Below are 13,224 nucleotides of genomic sequence, written 5' to 3' on the forward strand. Positions count from 1 at the left end.
TGCTCAAGGACCCCCTTTCACATTCAAATGGAAATGTGATATTTACACAAGAATAGAAAGATTCTATTTACTAAATACTCTGATACATAAATTATCCAGTCCAATTTGTCTGGCTTGATTGGTTCTTTTAGGTATATCAAAAGAGACGCGCAGTGGACTCCCAGCATAATGTGTCAGTTTAGCTGAGAATGAGTCTTATTCGGTACAACACCAGTTTCATTTCCCCCATAGTCTCTTAAAAAGGTGCAAAACTTGCATTGGAATGAATGAAAACAAAAGGACACTGTAGACGTTAAGATTTATAACATTGTGACTATGGGTGTTTCTAGGATTTGAAGACATGGAGGGGTTTAGATCAAAGGGGGCATCCTCTGTTGGTTAAACGTAATAATACGTGAGGAAGATTTAGGTCACTGAGCTCATTAGCAGATATCCCTTTCGGCTGTAAACTTATGAGGGGGATATGTGCTTCAGTCAGGAAAAAAAAAACGTTCTCACATCTCTTCGGTCTCAGCTAGCTAGCTAGCTAGCAAGCCAGTAGCTACCAAAGTGGCTAGCTTGCCAAGCTAGCTACAGAACCAAAACCCATCAAATACACTTGCTGGAAATAAACTGATTTTCCTAATATAATGACTTATATCAACACAGGCTGACACCCAGTAGCATAAGAATGCAGAGTGCTAACGCTAGCATTAGCCCCCTTCTGCTGAGGGAGACTAGCTAGTTAGCTACAACCAACCCTTATTTTATTTAACTAGGCAAGTCAGTAAAGAACAAATTCTTATTTTCAATGACGGTGTACCGTGGGTTGACTGCCTGTTCAGGGGCAGAACGACAGGTACCTTGTCAGCTAAGGGATTTGAACTTGCAACCTTTCAGTGACTAGTCCAACACTCTAACCACTAGGCTACGCTGCCGTTCCCTTATGTTGAGGGAGACTAGCTAGTTAGCTAACACCAACCCTTATGCTAAGGGAGACTAGCTAGTTAGCTACCACCAACCCTTATGCTAAGGGAGACTAGATAGTTAGCTACCACCAACCCTTATGCTGAGGGAGACTAGATAGTTAGCTACCAACAACCCTTATGCTGAGGGAGACTAGATAGTTAGCTACCACCAACCCTTATGCTGAGGGAGACTAGATAGTTAGCTACCAACAACCCTTATGCTGAGGGAGACTAGATAGTTAGCTACCAACAACCCTTATGCTGAGGGAGACTAGATAGTTAGCTACCAACAACCCTTATGCTGAGGGAGACTAGATAGTTAGCTACCAACAACCCTTATGCTGAGGGAGACTAGATAGTTAGCTACCAACAACCCTTATGCTGAGGGAGACTAGATAGTTAGCTACCAACAACCATTATGCTGAGGGAGACTAGATAGTTAGCTACCAACAACCCTTATGCTGAGGGAGACTAGATAGTTAGCTACCAACAACCCTTATGCTGAGGGAGACAAGATAGTTAGCTACCAACAACCCTTATTCTGAGGGAGACTAGATAGTTAGCTACCAACAACCATTATGCTGAGGGAGACTAGATAGTTAGCTACCAACAACCCTTATGCTGAGGGAGACTAGATAGTTAGCTACCACCAACCCTTATGCTGAGGGAGACTAGATAGTTAGCTACCAACAACCATTATGCTGAGGGAGACTAGATAGTTAGCTACCAACAACCATTATGCTGAGGGAGACTAGATAGTTAGCTACCAACAACCCTTATGCTGAGGGAGACTAGATAGTTAGCTACCAACAACCCTTATGCTGAGGGAGACAAGATAGTTAGCTACCAACAACCCTTATTCTGAGGGAGACTAGATAGTTAGCTACCAACAACCATTATGCTGAGGGAGACTAGATAGTTAGCTACCAACAACCCTTATGCTGAGGGAGACTAGATAGTTAGCTACCACCAACCCTTATGCTGAGGGAGACTAGATAGTTAGCTACCAACAACCATTATGCTGAGGGAGACTAGATAGTTAGCTACCACCAACCCTTATGCTGAGGGAGACTAGATAGTTAGCTACCAACAACCATTATGCTGAGGGAGACTAGATAGTTAGCTACCAACAACCATTATGCTGAGGGAGACTAGATAGTTAACTACCACCAACCCTGCACAAACCTGTGGCTAACTCTGCTGCACTTTGACTTTCTGCCTGCTCGGCCCTCTCATTCACTACTTCCTGTTCTGCTCTCTCATTCACTACTTCCTGTTCTGCCCTCTCATTCACTACTTCCTGTTCTGCCCTCTTATTCAATACTTCCTGTTCTGCACTCTCATTCACTACTTCCTGTTTGTGCCTACTCATTCACTACTTCCTGTTCTGCCCTCTCATTCACTACTTCCTGCTCGTGTTCAACCTTATCAACCTGCTCTCTTTTTTTGACTCTCTTTCGGAAGAAGTTCTGAACATCCATATTTGCTCTGTGCTGCAGGCTCGGACTGAGTGAGGCAGGCAGGAAATTAAAATAACTCTTTGGTCCACCAGACACTGTGGCAGGTAGATTTAAAAGTCTACCAGCCAACATATTTTATCTACCAACTAAACACAAAAAAATTATGAGTATGCTTTGTAATGTTTCTTAAACAATATATATATTTTTTACCTTTATTTTTAACAAGGCAGGTCAGCTTAGAAAAAAAATCTTATTTTCAATGACGGCCTACTGGGAAACAGGGGGTTAACTGCCTTGTTCAGGGGCTGACCAACAGATTTGTATCTTGTCAGCTCAGGGATTTGATCTTGCAACCTTTCAGGTAACTAGTCCAAAGCTCTAACCACTAGGCTACCTGCTGTGTATCAGTAGTAAGAAGTAATGTGATATATTGTTTCATTTCATTTTCTGTGACTTGAGTCTAACCTAAATATCACAGATGAGACAAACATTTTTTACCTGTCTTTAAGGGCGGGGGTTACCGCGGTAACGCGACTCAAGTCCTGTTTGTGCCTGTGAGGATGAGTCTGACTGGTAGAAGCACAGATGGAACAGTGAGACAGATATTTCACTGGATGTGTAAATGTTGAAGCATCCCCTTGATGTTTCCACTCACTACCAAATATGGTAGTGAGAGGAAGCCACATAGCCGGCAGTGGGAGAAGATGGAAGGAGATTTTGGCCGACATTCTGCTACTTTTCTCATTGATAAAACATTTGATCTCCATACAGTTTTCTGTTCCCAAAACTAGAATCTGTTACGAACAAAGTGGACTACGTTTTTGTAGACTTGACCCTTTTTTAAAGTCAAAAAAAAAATGGTGTTTAGAAGGAGAGCAAAGGCGAATTGAGTTATTGCACGCGCGCGCTTCTCAGAGTAGGTGTTCCCTAACGGAAATATGCAAATATATGCTACAACGCGCCAATAGGATCTCGCTAGCTTGTGCTTGGCTCTGCCCACCTCCTTGCTTGTTCTGCCCACTGCGACTCATTTGTTCCCACCTGTTTGAAACGACGGGCGGTGGTCTATCTTGGTTTAGTTATACACATCTTTGGTGGAAGCGTTGTCTTCTTTTCCCTAGCAGTTGAAACTCAAACATAGAAAAACAACCTAGCTTGTAAAATAAAATAGAAATAGCCAAGAAACACAAGAAAATAAGTCTAACTTCAGTAGACTTTAGTTTCAAGTAAATTAGACCAACTTTTATGTCTGTGCGCTGCGCTTCTAAAACGCACTCAGCTCTTGACTTGCGCACAGCCCCCAGCCAGGAAGTGTTACAACGCGGGGCAGGAATACGCTGTATGGGATTTGTAGTTCTTTGACTTTGTGCGATTAATACATTTAAAAAATGTCAGTACATTTTTTTTTCTGCATAGAGCAAGTGTGATTATGCAAAATCATATCAGACTTAAATAAAAAATAGACATCGCATTGGGAAAGTATTCAAACCCCTTGACCTTTTTCCACATTTTGTTACATTACTTATTCTAAAATTGATTACATTTGTTTTATTTTCTCGTCAATCTACACACAATACCCCATAACGACAAAGCGAAAACAACTTTTGAGAAATTTTAGCTAATTTATTAGAAATAAATAAAAAACAGAAATACATTATAAGTATTCAGACCCTTTACTCAGAACTTTGTTGAAGCACCTTTTGGCAGTGATTACAGCCTTGTGTCTTCTTGGGTTTGACGCTACAAGCTTGGCACACCTGTATTTGGGGAGTTTCTCCCATTCTTCTCTGCAGATCCTCTCAAGATCTGTCAGGTTGGATGGGGGAGCGTCGCTGCACAGCTATTTTCAGGTCTCTGGGTTCAAAATGTCAGTCTTCTGTTACTGTATCTAAAGTGTAATATTGGGATGCAAACTCAAAATGTAAAACATGTCAACTCTATATATCTGACATGGTACAGGTGTCTTCTTTATTTTAAACCCATAACCATGTGTGTGAGGTGGATACTTTTGTTTCAATATAGATTTGTTTAAGACTTCCAAGAAACAGTCTGTGTGACCCTGATTTAGCCCATTGCAGTAAAATGTTAAAAGCAATGTTTCCACGTTTTCGGAGATTCACGGTAAACGCTGCATATGACGGCGCAAACATAAAGGACCTTTCAAAGGCGCATTGTCCAAATCGCGACCGGATTGAATCTCGGACTAAATTTCTATTGCTACTAATAAACATGAATTTCACTGTAGCTTTGTCTTGTGTCTGACGTAAGTGTCTTTGTTGTTCCCTCCCAAACCAACCAGGCTTTTATAGAAATGGCTTCAGAGGAGGCAGCGATCACCATGGTGAACTACTACACCACAGCAACACCTCACGTACGCAACCAGCCAGTCTACATCCAGTACTCCAACCACCGCGAGCTCAAGACAGACAACCTGCCCAATCAGGGGGTGAGTACAGTCCAACCTGACCAATCAGGGGGTGAGTACTGTCCAACCTGACCAATCAGGGGGTGAGTACAGTCCAACCTGACCAATCAGGGGGTGAGTACAGTCCAACCTGACCAATCAGGGGGTGAGTACAGTCCAACCTCTCCAATCAGGGGATGAGTAAAGTCCAACCGGCCCAATCAGGGGCTGAGTACAGTCCAACCTGCCCAATCAGGGGCTGAGTACAGTCCAACCTGACCAATCAGGGGCTGAGTACAGTCCAACCTGACCAATCAGGGGCTGAGTACAGTCCAACCTGACCAATCAGGGGCTGAGTACAGTCCAACCTGACCAATCATAGACTGAATCCACTGCATGTACGTTACAACCTGACCAATCAGGGAGTGAGTATCATAAAGCCTGACCAATCAGGGCCTCAGTCCACCACAGGTATACTGATCAAAAATATAATTTGCAGATCATATAAGAAAATCGGTCAATTTAAATAAATAAATTAGGCCATAATCTATGGATTTCACATGACTGGTAACACAGATATGCATCTGTTGGTCACAGATACCTCAAAGGAAGGGGGGTATGGATCAGAAAACCAGTCAGCATCTGGTGTGACCACCATTTGACTCATGCAGCGCGACACATCTCCTCCCATACTGTAGATTTGATCAGGTTGTTGATTGTGGCAATACAAGACATACAACCAGAGGTCTCTTCAACAGTCCCCAGGTCCAGAACAGAGGCTGGGAAACACACAGTATTAAATAGAGTCATGACTACATGGAACTCTCTGCCGAACGAGGTAACTCAAAATAGCAGTAAAACCAGATAAAAAACCCTGATAAAATAACACCTTACTGCAGAACAGGGACAGTGAAGAGACACGGCCATGTTTGTGTTGTAATTTACTCTTTATTCTGTGGCTGGGTGGCCTTGTGCACAAGCCTTGACTTGAAGAGACACGCAGACAATGTGATATATATGTTGTATTGTAATTGCCACTGTATTATGGATTGTAATGTGTAGATGGGGGGCCTTGCATGAATCATTGACTTGTGGGAGCTGGAACGGCTCGTAGAACAGGAACCATCTCCTGTTTCTGAAGCGGGAGGCAGAGGCAGGAAATGATGTACTGTTATGTGTATTATTAGGTCTTTTTATTTGTTGTTTTGTTTCCTGTTTGGACCCCAGGAAGAGTGTAATGGAGGATCCCAATAAAATATGAAATACTAAACCTGAGCAATCAGGTTCGCTATATGCACAGTCCAACCTGACCAATCAGGTTCGCTGCATGTTCAGCCCAACCTGACCAATCAGGTCCACAGTCTGCTGCATGTACAGTACATAGCCCCTGCCCTGAACAGCATCACCACAGACCCGGGTTCGATCCCAGGCTGTGTCACAGCCAGCTGTGACCAGGAGACCCATGAGGCAGCGCACAATTGGCCCAGCGTCGTCCGGGTTAGGGGGGGGCTTGGCCAGTTGTCCCATTGCATTCTAGCGACTCCTTGTGGCGGGCCGGGCACCTGCAAGCTGACTCCAGTTATACTGTGTTTCCTCCGACACATTGGTGGAGCTGGCTTCCGGGTTAAGTGAGCAGTGCGGTTTGACAGGGTCATATTTCGGAGGATGCACGCCTCTCCCGAGTCCGTACAAGACTGTAACTTCCAATTGGGGAGAAAAAGGGGTAAAAATATATATATACAGTACCAGTCAAAAGTTTGGACACACCTACTCATTCCAGGGTTTTTCTTTATTTTTACTAACAGGTGTGCCTTGTTAAAATGTAGTTTGTGGAATTTCTTTCCTTCTTAATGCGTTTGAGACAGTCAGTTGTGTGGTGACAAGGTAGGGGTGGTATACAGAAGATAGCCCTATTTGGTAAAAGACCAAGTCCATATTATGGAAAGAACAGCTCAAATAAGCAAAGAGAAACGACAGTCCATCATTACTTTAAGACGTGAAAGTCAGTCAATGCGGAACATTTCAAGAACTTTGAAAGTTTCTTCAAGTGCGGTCGCAAAAACCATCAAGGTCTATGATGAAATTGGCTCTCATGAGGACCGCCACAGGAAAGGAAGCTGCAGAGGATAAGTTCATTAGTTAACTGCACCTCAGATTGTAGCCTAAATAAATGCTTCACAGAGTTCAAGTACAGACACATCTCAACATCAACTGTTCAGAGGAGACTGTGTGAATCAGGCCTTCATGGTCAAATTGCTGCAAGGAAACCACTACTAAAGGACACCAATAATAAGAAGAGACTTGCTTGGACAAAGAAACACGACCAATGAACATTAGACCAGTGGAAATCTGTCCTTTGGTCTGATGACTTCACATTTGAGATTTTTGGTTCCAATCACTGTGTCTTTGTGAGACGCAGAGTAGGTTAACAGATGATCTCTGCATGTGTGGTTCCCATCGTGAAGCATGGAGGAGGAGGTGTGGGTGTGCTTTGCTGGTGACACTGTCTGTGATTTATTTCGAATTTAAGGCACACTTAACCAGCATGGCTACTGCAGCGATACGGCATCCCATCTGGTTTGCTCTTAGTAGGACTATCATTTGTTTTGAACAGGACAATGACCCAACACACCTCCAGGATGTGTAAGGGCTATTTGACTACGAAGGAAAGTGATGGAGTGCTGTATCAGATGACCTTGCTTCCACAATCACCCGACCTCAACCAAATTGTGATGGTTTAGAATGAGTTGGACCACAGAGTAAAGGAAAGGCAGCCATTAGGTGCTCAGCATATGTGGGAACATCTTCAAGACTGTTGGAAAAGCATTCCAGGTGAAGCTGGTTGCAAAGCTTTCTTCATGGCAAAGGGTGGCTACTTTAAAGAATACATTTTGATTTGTTTAACACTTTTTTGGTTACTACATGATTCCATATGTGTTATTTCACAGTTATGATATCTTCAATATATACAATGTAGAAAATAGTCACACAAAAAAACCTTGAATGAGAAGGTGTGTCCAAAACTTTTGACTGGTACTGTATATGAAATAAAACTAGTGCACTATGTAGTGTAGGAAATAGGTTGCCATTTGGGAGGTGTGTATAACAGGCTGGTCCAGTCCACCTTGGTCAGTTGTTGTGTTTGTGATAGGACCTTTCCAGCAACAGGCTGGTCCAGTCAACCTTGGTCAGTTGTTGTGTTTGTGATAGGACCTTTCCAGCAACAGGCTGGTCCATCCAGTCCACCTTGGTCAGTTGTTGTGTTTGTGATAGGACCTTTCCAGCAACAGGCTGGTCCAGTCCACCTTGGTCAGTTGTTTCTAGCCACTCTAGAGTATCATGTTACAACACACACAATGGATGACCAATATATATATATATATATATATATATATATATATATATATATATATATATATATATATATATATCAATATATTATTGATTGTTTGTTGTCATGGTAAACTCAATGTGTGTTATATGTTATTGATTGTTTGTTGTCATGGTAAACTCAATGTGTGTTATATGTTATTGATTGTTTGTTGTCATGGTAAACTCAATGTGTGTTATATGTTATTGATTGTTTGTTGTCATGGTAAACTCAATGTGTGTTATATATTATTGATTGTTTGTTGCCATGGTAAACCCAATGTGTGTTATATATTATTGATTGTATGTTGTCATGGTAAACCAAATGTGTATATACTATGTGATGAGCAACATTATGAGAATAAGTTAAAAAGTTATATAATTTGGGATTATTGTTTGTTTGGAGTATTAAACCCAACATCCCCCTCTCCTCCCCCCCTCCCTCTCCTCTCCTCCCCCTCTTCTCTCCTCTCCTCTCTCTCCCCCCTCTCCCCTCTCCCCTCTCCTCTCCTCCCTCTCTCCCCCTCTCCTCTCTCTTCCCCCTCTCCTCTCCTCCCTCTCTCCCCCTCTCCTCTCTCTTCCCCCCTCCTCTCTCTTCCCCCTCTCCTCTCCTCCCTCTCCCCCTCTCCTCTCTCTTCCCCCTCTCCTCCCTCTCTCCCCCTCTCCTCTCTCTCTTCCCCCTCTCCTCTCCTCTCTCTCTCCCCCCTCTCCTCTCTCTCTCCCCCCTCTCCTCTCTCTCATTCCTCCTCCTCCCTCTCTCCCTGCTCTCCTCTCTCTTCCCCCTCTCCTCTCTCTCTTCCCCCTCTCCTCTCCTCCCTCTCTTCCCCCTCTCCTCTCCTCCTCCTTCTCTTCCCCCTCTCCTCTCCTCCCTCTCTTCCCCCTCTCCTCCTCCCCCTAACAGAGAGTTCAGGCAGCATTGCAGGCAGTCAATGCAGTGGCGTTGGGTGGTTCAGCATCTGGCGGTGACGGAACCCTGATGCCAGGACAGAGCCCCGTGCTGCGCATCATCGTAGAAAACCTCTTCTACCCTGTATCTCTGGAGGTGCTACACCAGGTAACCCTGACCTCTACCCTCTGACCTCTCACCTCTTCTACCCTGTATGACTGGAGATCCTATACCAGGTAACCCTGACCTCTACCGTCTGACCTCTAACCTCTATCACTGGAGGTCCTGCACCAGTTAACCCTGACCTCTAACCCCTATCACTGGAGGTCCTACACCAGGTAACCCTGACCTCAAACCTCTTCTACCCTGGACCACTGGAGGTCCTACACCAGGTAACCCTGACCTCTAACCCCTATCACTGGAGGTCCTACACCAGGTAACCCTGACCTCAAACCTCTTCTACCCTGGACCACTGGAGGTCCTACACCAGGTAACCCTGACCTCTAACCCCTATCACTGGAGGTCCTACACCAGGTAACCCTGACCTCTAACCCCTATCACTGGAGACCCTGCACCAGGTAAACCTGACCTCTGGAGTCCTGCACCAGGTAACCCTGACCTCTAACCTCTAAACCCTATCACTGGAGGTCTTACACCAGGTAACCCTGACCTCTGGAGTCCTGCACCAGTTAACCCTGACCTCTAACCCCTATCACTGGAGACCCTACACCAGGTAACTCTGACCTCCAACCTTTAACCCCTATCACTGGAGGTCCTACACCAGGTAACCCTGACCTCTAACCTCTTCTACCCTGGACCACTGGAGACCCTACAACAGGTAACTCTGACCTCTAACCTCTTCTACCCTGGACCACTGGAGCCTACACCAGGTAACCCTGACCTCTAACCTCTATCACTGGAGGTCCTACACCAGGTAACCCTGACCTCTAACCTCTTCTACCCTGGACCACTGATTAGATGACTGGTTGAGTTATTGACTGATTCATTGATTGATGGATGCTCAAAGTACTTCACATAGTAAATGGGTGAAAATTCTTCTCATCCAGAGTTCTGGAATAATGCTCTCCTCTATGGTGCCAAGTAGCCTAAGAGACATGTTCATATGAACTTGTTTTTTTATTTTCGTTTTGTCTCCATAGATCTTCTCTAAGTTCGGGACGGTCCTGAAGATCATCACTTTCACCAAGAACAACCAGTTCCAGGCCCTGCTACAATATGCTGACCCGATGAATGCCCACCACGCCAAAGTGGTACGTACTGACTCTATAAATGCCCACCACGCCAAAGTGGTACGTACTGACTCTATAAATGCCCACCACGCCAGTGGTACGTACTGACTCTATAAATGCCCACCACAGCACGTTGTCAAAACACTCCACTTCATATTGACATGAAAAAAAGGCATTGCTCTGTTTGTACTACCGGGAACGTATGGCGTTGAAATGGCTGTTTCTCTGGAGGCTACATGGATAACAATAGGATTGATCCTCTAAACCAGAGGAGGAGCATCACTTCTAGCATTATCTACTGTCTGTCTATTTCTGTCCTGATGTGTTTGAATAGAAGCATTATCTACTGTCTGTCTATTTCTGTCCTGATTTGTTCAGGTAGAAGCATTATCTACTGTCTGTCTATTTCTGTCCTGATGTGTTCAGGTAGAAGCATTATCTACTGTCTGTCTATTTCTGTCCTGATGTGTTCAGGTAGAAGCATTATCTACTGTCTGTCTATTTCTGTCCTGATGTGTTTGAATAGAAGCATTATCTACTGTCTGTCTATTTCTGTCCTGATGTGTTCAGGTAGAAGCATTATCTACTGTCTGTCTATTTCATTATTAATATCAGAAGTTTTTTGTTGTTGTTTTTTTTTACCTTTATTTAACTAGGCAAGTCAGTTAATAACAAATACTTATTTACAATGGCGGCCTACTCCGGCCAAACCTGGACGACGCTGGGCCAACTGAACCAACAAGATTGCTAAACAAGACCGCTAAACAAGACCGCTAAACAAGACCGCTAAACAAGACCGCTAAACAAGACCGCTAAACAAGACCGCTAAACAAGACCGCTAAACAAGACTGCTAAATAGCTATTCTAATGGCTACCAGGACTATCTGCATTGACCCTATTTAGCACCAACTCTCTTGAACTGACTCCATGAACCCACACTGGACTCTACCCACACACTGGACTCTACCCAACACACTGGACTCTACCCAACACACTGGACTCTACCCAACACACTGGACTCTACCCAACACATTGGACTCTACCCCCCACACACTGGACTCTACCCCAACACACTGGACTCTACCCAACACACTGGACTCTACCCAACACACTGGACTCTACCCACACACTGGACTCTACCCAACACACTGGACTCTACCCAACACACTGGACTCTACCCAACACACTGGACTCTACCCAACACACTGGACTCTACCCAACACATTGGACTCTACCCACACACTGGACTCTACCCACACACTGGACTCTACCCAACACACTGGACTCTACCCAACACACTGGACTCTACCCAACACACTGGACTCTACCCACACTGGACTCTACCCAACACACTGGACTCTACCCCACACACTGGACTCTACGCAACACACTGGACTCTACGCAACACACTGGACTCTACGCAACACACTGGACTCTACCCAACACACTGGACTCTACCCAACACACTGGACTCTACCCAACACACTGGACTCTACCCAACACACTGGACTCTACCAAACACACTGGACTCTACCCAGCACACTGGACTCTACCCAACACACTGGACTCTAGCCAACACACTGGACTCTACCCAACACACTGTACTCTACCCAACACACTGGACTCTACCCAACACACTGGACTCTACCCAACACACTGGACTCTACCAAACACACTGGACTCTACCCAGCACACTGGACTCTACCCCCCACACACTGGACTCTACCCAGCACACTGGACTCTACCCCCCACACACTGGACTCTAGCCAACACACTGGACTCTACCCAGCACACTGGACTCTACCCATCACACTGGACTCTACCCAACACACTGTACTCTACCCAACACACTGGACTCTACCCAACACACTGGACTCTACCCAACACACTGGACTCTACCAAACACACTGGACTCTACCCAGCACACTGGACTCTACCCCCCACACACTGGACTCTAGCCAACACACTGGACTCTACCCAGCACACTGGACTCTACCCATCACACTGGACTCTACCCACACACTGGACTCTACCCACACACTGGACTCTACCCAACACACTGGACTCTACCCACACACTGGACTCTACCCACACACTGGACTGCACAAAAAGGGCTTCACAGATATTCTCCTAAAGTTGATTCAGCTGCGGGATCGGGGTACCACCAGTACAGAGCTTGCTCAGGAATGGCAGCAGGCAGGTCTGAGTTCATCTGCACGCACAGTGAGGCAAAGACTTTTGGAGGATGGCCTGGTGTCAAGAAGGTCAGCAAAGAAGCCAGGAAAAACATCAGGGACAGACTGATATTCTGCAAAAGGTACAGGGCTTGGACTGCTGAGGACTTGGGTAAAGTCATTTTCTCTGATGAATCCCCTTTCCGATTGTTTGGGGCATCTGGAAAAAAAAGCTTGTCCGGAGAAGACAAGGTGAACGCTACCATCAGTCCTGTGTCATACCAACTGTAAAGCATCCTGAGACAATTCATGTGTGGGGGTTGCTTCTCAGCCAAGGGAGTTGGCTCACTCACAATTTCTCCTAAGAACACATCCATGAATAAAGAATGGTACCAACACAACCTCCTAGAGCAACTTCTCCCAACCATCCAGGAACAGTTTGGTGATGAACAATGCCTTTTCCAGCATGATGGAGCACCTTGCCATAAGGCAAAATGAATAACTAAGTGGCTCGGGGAACAAAACATCAATATTTTGGGTCCATGGCCAGGGAACTCTCCAGATCTTAATCCCATTGAGAACTTGTGGTCAATCCTCAAGAGGTGGGTGGACAAACAAAACCCCACAAATTCTGACAAACTACAAGCATTGATTATGCAAGAATGGGCTGCCATCAGTCAGGATGTGGCCCAGAAGTTAATTGACAGCATGCCAGGGCGGAGTGCAGAGGTCTT

At 45.1% G+C, this 13,224-nt stretch overlaps 1 protein-coding gene across 4 annotated transcripts in view; it reads left to right on the plus strand.

The window, feature by feature from the left end:
- Positions 1 to 13,224, plus strand: part of LOC110536866 (polypyrimidine tract-binding protein 3) — a 109,852-nt gene that overhangs the window by 61,202 nt on the left and 35,426 nt on the right. For all 4 annotated transcript variants that reach the window (XM_036936744.1, XM_036936746.1, XM_036936747.1 and 1 more), the window contains exons 4-6: positions 4,707 to 4,853; positions 9,082 to 9,234; positions 10,227 to 10,337. In XM_036936744.1, the coding sequence (XP_036792639.1) occupies positions 4,707 to 4,853; positions 9,082 to 9,234; positions 10,227 to 10,337 (411 nt within the window). The remainder of the gene's footprint in view (positions 1 to 4,706; positions 4,854 to 9,081; positions 9,235 to 10,226; positions 10,338 to 13,224) is intronic.

This window comes from Oncorhynchus mykiss, chromosome 12 (genome assembly GCF_013265735.2).
Source record: "Oncorhynchus mykiss isolate Arlee chromosome 12, USDA_OmykA_1.1, whole genome shotgun sequence".
Classification (NCBI taxonomy): Eukaryota; Metazoa; Chordata; class Actinopteri; order Salmoniformes; family Salmonidae; genus Oncorhynchus; species Oncorhynchus mykiss.